The sequence below is a fragment of the Triticum dicoccoides genome, chromosome 2B (assembly GCF_002162155.2).
Source record: "Triticum dicoccoides isolate Atlit2015 ecotype Zavitan chromosome 2B, WEW_v2.0, whole genome shotgun sequence".
Taxonomy (NCBI): Eukaryota; Viridiplantae; Streptophyta; class Magnoliopsida; order Poales; family Poaceae; genus Triticum; species Triticum dicoccoides.
This window is the reverse complement of record NC_041383.1, coordinates 436,958,685-436,969,062: the sequence shown is the minus strand read 5'-3', so window position 1 is coordinate 436,969,062 and position 10,378 is coordinate 436,958,685. Positions and strand designations below refer to the sequence as shown.

General features: G+C 41.8%; 1 protein-coding gene across 1 annotated transcript; it reads right to left on the bottom strand.

Moving 5' to 3' along the window:
- On the bottom strand, positions 1 to 3,314 carry LOC119364092 (splicing factor-like protein 1). Its single transcript, XM_037629497.1, has 2 exons — positions 955 to 3,314; positions 1 to 311 (listed from the first exon to the last, which is right to left on the bottom strand). The coding sequence occupies exon 1, from the start codon at positions 3,248 to 3,250 to the stop codon at positions 995 to 997; it is 2,256 nt and encodes a 751-aa protein (XP_037485394.1). The 5' UTR covers positions 3,251 to 3,314; the 3' UTR covers positions 1 to 311; positions 955 to 994.
- Positions 3,315 to 10,378: the final 7,064 nt, after the last annotated feature.

Sequence of the window (10,378 nt, the reverse complement as noted above, 5' to 3'; positions counted from 1 at the left end):
CAATAATACAGGTGAGAGTATAATAATAATAAAATTAACATCACAGCCAACAGAGCATTAAAGTGACGACAAAAATGTCAAGTAATGACAAGAGCAACACAAAACGGATGTATTAGTAAAGGGTTCCTTCAAATAGTTCTGGAGACGGAGATAAAGCAAATGCATGTTGCCCAATGAGCCGGTAATGCTTAACCTCCTCGACCATCCAACGTCTGCAATGGTCATAACAGCACAGCAAGGTTAAAGATATGAGTCCCAAACTTCCAACAACAAATAAATCAGGTTCGCATTAGCTCCATGAAACCTTAAGCCTGCCAAAAGAGTTGAAACAAAATCAAACATGTTAGTCAAACCACTTGATAAATTTGGATAAGTGTCCATCAAGAATAAACAAAGACATGAAAACAACATTTCCTATCATAATGGAATATCTGGTAAAGTTCATATTGAAATCTCTAAAATGACTTGTATTTAGGAACGCAGGAAGTACTTCCCAAAAAGGGAACACGTGGATGGAAGTTCATTCCAACTTCACTAAAAGAACTCATGAAACCGGTCAGCCTCAGATTATTATTTTTAAACGCATAGGTCTCATTAAGGTCCAATGATGCAAGAATATTGATGACAAAAAAAGACAAATAATCAATTAGCAAAACCAGGGTCTTGGGATGGAACAGATTTCTGAAGTACAGGCAACAATTGGACATAACCAAGTCTGTAGCACAAACATGAAACGGAAGACATGCAAGCAGCTGATACTTTCTGAAGGCATGACCAAGCACTCACCTTTCTCGAGAGCATCTGGGATCAAGTTCACATAACAATAGCGTAATACGGGCAGAAATAACAAAACATGAGTTCCCTAGTTACTTAATTCATTTGTTGATATTATCCTCCTTAGAGCCTAATTGCAGCGATTAATGAGATAAATTACAAAAAGATAATGTAAGTTACCTTTCCCAGTGTTGAAAGAATTGCCTCAGCTTCGCTCATATCACTTCATCTCCGACATAAATTTATCATACTCTGCATCTGCACCATAAAGAGGAGTGGGCTGGTCGTTGGAGGATGGCAAAGGTGGTGGCGGCGGTGCATTGTGGGTAGCCCAAGGTGCCGTTGCAATGCTCTGTGAGGAATCAACACTAGCAGGAGGTGGCGGTGGAGGAGGTGCGTTGTGAGTGGCCCAAGGTGCAGTTGCAATGCTTTGTGAAGGATCAACACTAGCTGGTGGTGGTGGTGGTGGAGGTGGCTGGACTGGTGTGACAGATGGATAATATGGGGCATAACCATAAGGTGGTGGAGGGTACATATGTGGCATGTTTTGCACACCAGAGGCCCCATATGCTGGAGCAGGGACAGGCTGGGTAGGTGCACCAGAACTTGGTGGTGTTACACCCGGAGGGTAGTTCTGTGCACCATCATTTGACGTAGTGCCTGGTGGAGGCACTGGAGCTGGTGGTGGTGGGTATTGCATACCATATGAATGTGGAGCAGTTTGGCCAGGTGCAGGATTGTACATGCCTGGTGGTGGCGGCGGAGGGTACGAAGCATAAGGTGGTGGTTGCCCCCAAGGAACTGGAGCATAGCTACCTGGAGGAGCTGGTGGTGGTGGATGTCCTCCCATGTAGGGCTGTGAGTTGTAGCCACCAGCAGAAGGATCTGCAGAGTGGTACATCTGTGGTGCTGGCGCTGCTGGAGGACCAGGGGGGGCAGCTGGCTGTGGTGGCTTGCCTGCAACTCGGACTGCAATAGTTCTCCCTTCAAGATGGTAACCACTCATTGCAGCAATAGCTGCATTAGCCTGTGAGACATCTGAATATTTCACAAATCCATACCCTTTACTCTGCCCTGTGTTGCGATCCTTTATAACCTTTGCCATGACAATCTCTCCAAATTGTGAAAATAGGTTGATCAGCCCTGAATCATCAAACATAGGTGGCAAGTACCCAATATAAAGATTGGTCTCGTCATAATCCTTCTTGAGCCCGTTGGCTCCTGTTGTTGCTGCACCATTACCCGCAGCCCAGGGTGAGTTACTGCCACTACCACCACCGCCGGCGCCGCTGCCGCCACCACCTGTTATAGCCAGCATCGGACCACCAGACTTGTTCATGGACTCAGGTGCACTCCCACCAAGCTCAGCAAGGAAGTTCTGGTACTCGTCGTCCATTTTCTTGCCAGATGTGCCCTTCACTGGACAATCAATTGTTGGGTGGCCACCATCGCCACAGATCTTACACTGCACCTCGCTCTTAAACGTTGTTGTCCTGTTCGGGCATGCATACTGCCGGTGACCCGGCTCCCCGCAAGTCCTACAAAACTCATCGTCCCTGATTGTTCCATTCAGGGCTGCAAGCTCCCGCAGCTGCTGCCGTTTGTGCTCATTTAGCACTTCGTCAACAGGGGTAAGCAGCTTCTCCACCATGCCTGCAGCAGCCTCCAACGCTTCTTGAGTATCAGCCTCAACAAGCACATGAAGGTCCTCATTCTCACTGGGATCTGGCTTCAAGTCCCTCTTCTGCAGCAACTTCCCTTCCTTGACGCTGCCCTTCCCTCGGATTACGATCTTGGCCCCCGTCTCCTTCTCCATCCGCTTCTGTGTGTTGCCACGGGGTCCAATAATGAGCCCAATAAAGTTGTACCCAGGGTACTCCTTCATGGGGATGTAGAGCTTCTTATGGAGCTTGGGTGGGCGGTAATCAGCCGGGGGCTTGAAGGCGGGATTGCGGCGGATCAGCTGGGAGATGATCTCCTGCCGCTCGCGGTTAAGGCGCTCCCTCGCCCGGTATTCGCGGGTGTTGATGCGGATGCCCAGGTTATCGTATATTGGCTCAGGGGACGGCGAGCGGGCGCCCTCAGGGCGGTCGTCGAGGGGGAGCCCCGACTGCAGCAGGCGCGAAATCTCCAGGAGGCGCGAGTTGAGGTTGTGCACCTCGGGATCCATCTCGGCGGCGAAGTCCTTCATGAAATCCGGAAGTGCGATGGTCGGGCGGGGCTCCTCCTCGGCCCAGCGCGACTTCCGCTTCCGTCCTCCCGCGCCGCCCTCGCCGCCTGAATTGGCACCGGATTCGTCGTTGGACTGCTCCCATCGGCTGCGGCGGCGGCGGCGGGAGGACGAGTCGCCGTCGCCAGCGGCGTTGGCCGAGCCGTTGTGGTGGGGCTCGGAGGAGGCGTCGCGCGAGGCATCGCGGGGCGGGTCGGACGAGGGCTCGCGAGATGGGGAGCGGGCTAGGGTTTCGGCAGAAGCCATGGCTGCGGCGTCTTGTGGGAGGAGGAAAGCTGTGGGGAATTTGCTTCTCGCGATTTCGGTTTTATGACTCGTGGGAGATTTGTCCCGTGGAAATACGATTTCGGGGAAAGGCGGTTTATGTTCGATTGGGTTTCTCTGGACCACGTGCTGGGCCGAAACAGGAAAAAGGAGTCGGGCTCTCTTTTATGTGGGCAAGTCATGGCCAGATACATAATAGGTCTAGGAAAGCCTCGCGTCATGGAGCGATCAATGGGCCGGCCCAGGCGGCCGGGAGGACAGGACCTCGTTTCTTTCTTTTTTTACGTTTTTAAATTTCATTTTTACTCTCGTTTATACTTCCAAATATTGTAAAAATGTATTACTAAAAAATTACATTAAAAAAAATATTAGCCAAGCATACGAAAATTGTTAAATGTGTATAAAGAAAATGTTTCTCGTGGGAGATTTTTTGAATAGAAATTGTGTGAAAAAAGTTGATCATGTATTTAAAAAATGGTAATAAAGCATTTAAAAAATGTTAATCAAGTATTTGAAAATTTTAAATGGGTATAGAAAAAATAATGACCATGTATTCAAAAATATTTAAAAAGTATTTCATAAATGTTAATCAAACATTAAAAATATATTAAATGTATATTTAAATAAATTAATCTTACAATATATTTTAAAAATGTTAAACTTGTTTTTGAAAAATATTAGTCAAGCATTTGAACAATATTAAATGTATATAGAAAAAATGTGGATCATGTATTAAAAAATACTAATGTTTCATCTGAAAAAATGTTAATCAAGCATTTGAAAATATTTAAAATGCATACAGAATTTTTTTGACCATGTATTCAAAAAATATTTAATCTTGCATTTAGAAAATATTAATCAAGCATTAGAAAATATTAAAAATGCGTATAGAAAAAGTGTTGACCCTATATTAAAAAATGTTAATCTTGTATTTGAAAAACGATAATCATGTATTAGAAACATGTTCTTGACGTATACGAAAAATATAGAATGAAAACCTAAAGAAACAAAGACAGTCGGAAAAATAATGAAATCCAAAAAAGAAATCAAAGAAAAAAGAATATTAAAAAAACCAAAGAAACAAGTGCAGAGAAAGAAACAAAGGGGAACAAAGAAAACCGATGAAAACAAGAAAGAAATAAACAAACCCGAAGAGAAACAAAAGGGAAAAAGAAAAGAAAAAAGTGAAACAAAAGAAACAATAGCAAGCGAAAAAATAGTGAGCCAATGAAGCAAAAGACACAGGAAACGGTCGACCCAGTTGCTTCGTGAGGAGCTTTTCCGTTCAGCCGAGAGCAGCTTCCGTCTCGCGTGAAGCGAGATATAGCTCTCGTGTTGGAGAAGTGTTGGCCCTTCTATTTTGACGGAATTTCCTATAGACGCGGTATGAGCCGGCCCATTTCAATAAACTAGTAAGCTTGCCCGTGCAATGGACATGTAGAATATTGACCACGTGAGATTCACGGGAATAAAAAAATGTTCCAAAATATATACATAATTTAAATTTGAGACACAATGTTGTGATGTTGCTCAAGTTATATCTCAATTTTTAAGTAAACATAATTATAATCATCCTGCTGCATAGTGGCAATAGTACGTCTTGTTTCATTCGTTAGGTTGGTTGTAATGGAGAGTATCATATGCTAGTATCATGGACCCATCAGCAGATCGCTTTTCTTTCTTCCGCTCGAAGAAAGAAAAGGCGACCTTGCCGCCAGGAGTTTTCGACGCCCCGCCCTCCGGCGGCTCCCCTCCGCCGGCGGCCTCGGTCGTCGGTGGTGAGGGGGGACGCCGGATCCACGCGTGTGGATCGTTATTTACTCTAGTAGTTTAGATTTTTAGGTTGTTCATCGTCTTTGCTTCGGCGGCGGCGATGGCGGCGCTGAATAAAATTTCTTAAGATCCTACTCCAACAAGGCGATCGGTCCTATGATTGGGTATGGATTTGGAAATCATTCTGTTGAAGCAAGGATGGTGTGGCGGCGGTGACATCCTCGTGGTGGACCTGTGTCCTCGGGCTCCGCCGTTGCGACGGCGTTTGCTCCAGCGCCGGCATGGAGCTTGGAAGGTAGTCTAGAAGCGGATGCAGATTGTGGTCTGCATCGACGGCATCTGGAAGATGGTGGATCGTGTGCGGGGTTCGTGGTTTGTGGATGGCAGGTGTGGTTTTCTCCTCCGGCGTCTTAGTCGTGTGGGGGTGCCAGATCTAGAGTTCGATGGCGTGTCCGGGGTGTTGCCCTGGTCTGATTCGTTCAACGGTAATGGTTTCGCTTTTGGCGAGCCACCTTGGAGGTCCGCAAAGCTGCATATCAGTGATGGAGCCGCTTCGAGCTCGGGTGTGAAGATGATTCGTCATTTTTTCCCTTTGGTGGCTGCTATGGTGGTTCCAGAGGCGGGTGACGGGCGTTGGTGTCAAGTTCAGAGGTTTCTTCGGTCTTGATTGTAATTTTACTTCTTGTTTGTTGTTCCTTTGTGCAAAGGCTAACGATTTGTTGTCTTTTCAGTCTTGCCAGTTCGGTTTGTATGTGCCTTGTACTATGATCCTTATGATATAAAGAGACACCTATTACCATGCAAAAAATGCTAGTACCATGCATATGATACTAGTGTATGATATTACCTCCGTAATGCATAGTATCATATATTAGTATCATGTAGTATTTTATTTATTGCCATGCGTGACACATAGTAGCCTAGCATTTATTATAATACAGTATCATGATATGATACGGTATTATGATATGATACACAACCATCTCTTTTTTCATTTAGTTCTATGACACCTCATCAAAATTATCTAGTTGACATGCACAATACTATTTATGATACTACCATTATGACCAGCCTTGGGTGTTCTGATTGTGTCTTAAAGAGGAAAATTACAGGACCTCGTTTCTTTCTTTTTTTACGTTTTTATATTTCATTTTTACTCTCATTTATACTTCCAAATATTGTAAAAAGATATTACTAAAAAATTACATAAAAAAATATTAGCCAAGCATACGAAAATTGTTAAATGTGTATAAAGAAAATGTTTCTTGTGGGAGATTTTTTGAATAGAAATTGTGTGAAAAAAGTTGATCATGTATTTAAAATATGGTAATAAAGAATTTAAAAAATGTTAATCAAGTATTTGAAAATGTTAAATGGGTATAGCAAAAATAATGACCATGTATTAAAAAATATTTAAAAAGTATTTCATAAATGTTAATCAAACATTAAAAATATATTAAATGTATATTTAAATAAATTAATCTTATAATATATCTAAAAGATGTTAAACTTGTTTTTGAAAAATATTAGTCAAGCATTTGAACAATATTAAATGTATATAGAAAAAATGTGGATCATGTATTAAAAAATACTTATGTTCCATCTGAAAAAATGTTAATCAAGCATTTGAAAATATTTAAAATGCATACAGAATTTTTTTGACCACTATTCAAAAAATATTTAATCTTGCATTTAGAAAATATTAATCAAGCATTAGGAAATGTTAAAAATGCGTATAGAAAAAGTGTTGACCCTATATTAAAAAATGTTAATCTTATATTTGAAAAATGATAATCATGTATTAGAAACATGTTCTTGACGTATACGAAAAATATAGAATGAAAATCTAAAGAAACAAAGAAAGTCGAAAAAATAATGAAATCCAAAAAAGAAATCAAAGAAAAAAGAATATTAAAAAAACCAAAGAAACAAGTGCAGAGAAAGAAACAAAGGGGAACAAAGAAAACCGATGAAAACAAGAAAGAAATAAACAAAACCGAAGAGAAACAAAAGGGGAAAAAAAGAAAAAAGTGAAACAAAAGAGACAATAGCAAGCGAAAAAATAGTGAGCCAATGAAGCAAAAGACACAGGAAACGGTCGACCCAGTTGCTTCGTGAGGAGCTTTTCCGTTCAGCCGAGAGCAGCTTCCGTCTCGCGTGAAGCGAGATATAGCTCTCGCGTTGGAGAAGTGTTGGCCCTTCTATTTTGACGGAATTTCCTATAGACGCGGTATGAGCCGGCCCATTTCAATAGACTAGTAAGCTTGCCCGTGCAATAGACATGTAGAATATTGACCACGTGAGATTCACGGGAATAAAAAATTGTTCCAAAGTATATACATAATTTAAATTTGAGACACAATGTTGCGATGTTGCTTAAGTTGTATTTCAATTTTTAAGTAAACATAATTATAATCATCCTGCTACATAGTGGCAATAGTAAGTCGTGTTTCATTCGTTAGGTTGGTTGCAATGGGGAGTATCATATGCTAGTATCATGGAGCCATCAGCAGATCACTTTTCTTTCTTCCGCTCGAAGAAAGAAAAGGCGACCTTGCCGCCAGGAGTTTCCGACGCCGCCGCCCTCCGGCAGCTCCCCTCCGCCGCCGGCCTCGGTCGTCGGTGGTGAGGGGGGTCGCCGGATCCACGCGTGTGGATCGTTTTTTGCTCTAGTAGTTTAGATTTTTAGGTTGTTCATCGTCTTTGCTTCGGCGGCGGCGATGGCGGCGCTGAATAAAATTTCTTAAGATCCTACTCCGACAAGGCGATCGGTCCTATGATTGGCGATGGATTTGGAAATCAGTCTGTTGAAGCAAGGATGGTGTGGCGGCGGTGACATCCTCGTGGTGGACCTGTGTCCTCGGGCTCCGCCGTTGCGACGGCGTTTGCTCCAGCGCCGGCATGAAGCTTGGGAGGTAGACTAGGAGCGGATGCAGATTGTGGTCTACATCGACGGCATCTGGAAGATGGTGGATCGTGTGCGGGGTTCGTGGTTTGTGGATGACAGGTGTGGTTTTCTCCTCCGGCGTCTTAGTCGTGTGGGGGTGCCAGATCTAGAGTTCGATGGCGTGTCCGGGGTGTTGCCCAGGTCTAATTCGTTCAACGGTAATGGTTTCGCTTTTGGTGAGCCACCTTGGAGGTCCGCAAAGCTGCATATCAGCGATGGAGCCGCTTCGAGCTCGAGTGTGAAGGTGATTCGTCATTTTTTTCCTTTGATGGCTGCTATGGTGGTTCCAGAGGCTGGTGACGGGCGTTGGTGTCAAGTTCAGAGGTTTCTTCGGTCTTGATTGTAATTTTACTTCTTGGCTGTTGTTCCTTTGTGCAAAGGCTAGCGATTTGCTGTCTTTTCAGTTTTGCCAGTTCGGTTTGTACGTGCCTTGTACTATGATCCTGATGATATAAAGAGACACGTATTACCATGCAAAAAAATGCTAGTATCATGCATATGATACTAGTGTATGTATTACCTCCGTAATGCATAGTATGATATATTAGTATCATGTAGCATTTTATTTATTGCCATGCGTGACACATAGTAGCTTAGCATTTATTATGATACGGTATCATGATATGATACGGTATCATGATATGATACCCAACCATCTCTTTCTTCATTTAGTTATATGATACCTCATCAAAATTGTCTAGTTGACATGCACAATACTATTTATGATACTACCATTATGACCAGCCTTGGGTGTTTTGATTGTGTCTTAAAGAGGAAAATTAAATATAGTTACAATTGGTGTTTAAATTTAGAATGGAGTGTCGGGGCACCCACATGTACACACTCCACGATAGTGAGCTGAGCACTTTTCGAAGGAAACTACTGGAACGGGAAGGGAAAAGGACGATTGTGCTTCCCTAGAAAAAAGGGCACAAAAGAAAGGAAAACACACAATCTGTATTTCCACGAGAAGCACAATTGTGCTTCTTAAAAATTAAAACACACAACCACGCTTCCAAAATCAAAATTTTAAAAATCACAATTGTGCTTCTAGGCATCATTTTTGCGTTTTAGGTTTTGATTTTTCGTTTTTTGGCTTCCAGTTTTTTTGGTATGCGGTTTCTTCGTGAAAAAAGTTCTTTGAAACCTAGTATCGGTGGATCTTGTTTCAAAGATTTTGATGCGAGATATCCAATGGTGAAAATCGTTCATGATTTGAATGCATGGTTCAATAAATAAATCATTTTGAAAAAATTGAATCTATGAAAAAAGAAAAACACACAGGTTGCGACAAGTAGCGCACTTTAGCACAAAAAAAGACAAGAGTGACTTTTGCAAGGGGTACCACTTAATTAGTAATTTCAGTGTCAAGCTTAACTGTATAGAGCGCACACCCACCTCACGCAATAGATTATATATGGGCCGGACCAAATAAGGAGTTAAATGAACAAGAAGTTTAAGCGGGGATGTTCACTCCTAGTGTTTTTTTTTGGTTTTGTGAAGCTTCTAGTAGTTTCGATTGTTTTTTGTGTTGGGTTTAATGTTTTATATTGCCTTTTTCGGGTTTCCCTTTTTTTTATCTTTTTTTACGTTTTCTTTCAAATCATATACTTTTTTCAAATTCATGACCATTTCTTAAATACATGAGCTTTTTTCAAATTCGGTAACTTTTTTTATGCACTGACTTTTTCATATTCCTAAACATTTTTCAAATTTAGAATCATGAAGATTTTTCACATGCACGAAAATTTTCCAAATTCGCAAACTTTTTCCAAATTTAGAATCATGAACTTTTTTCATATGCACACACTTTTTTGAATTTTTTATTTTTTTCAAACATAGAACCGTGAAGTTTTTCACATGCACAAACTTTTTACAAATTCACAAAAAATTCAAATTTGGAATCATGAACTTTTTTTAGATGCACGAACTTTTTGAATTCGTGAACATTAGAATTTAGAATCATGATTTCATTCGTAAATAGCCTATTTTCTATGGAAACTAAATAAAGATAGGATGTTTGGCATCCTTTGCATTCATTAGTCAGTAGTAGCAATATCGGAGCGAATATCTTGGTTTAAACTCACATTTGATGAGCATAAAAATAACACTCATCGACCACGTCGCCCGTGCACGGTCATCACCTCATTGAGTCGAGCTCCTCGCTCCGCCACATCGGGACCAACTTGAGGGTTGGTACCTCGTCCCTCCGCGAGCCCGGACCGCGTCATTAACGCCTAGTACATAAACCAACTATGTTTCGTTCATGCTTAAACTTTTTTAAGTTTTTTTAATTTCTGCTTAGTTTGATCAGACATTACATATGTATTGAATAAAGATGTTTACCTTTGTTCTTTTTTATCGTTCTAAATAACTAACCCGGTTTAGTT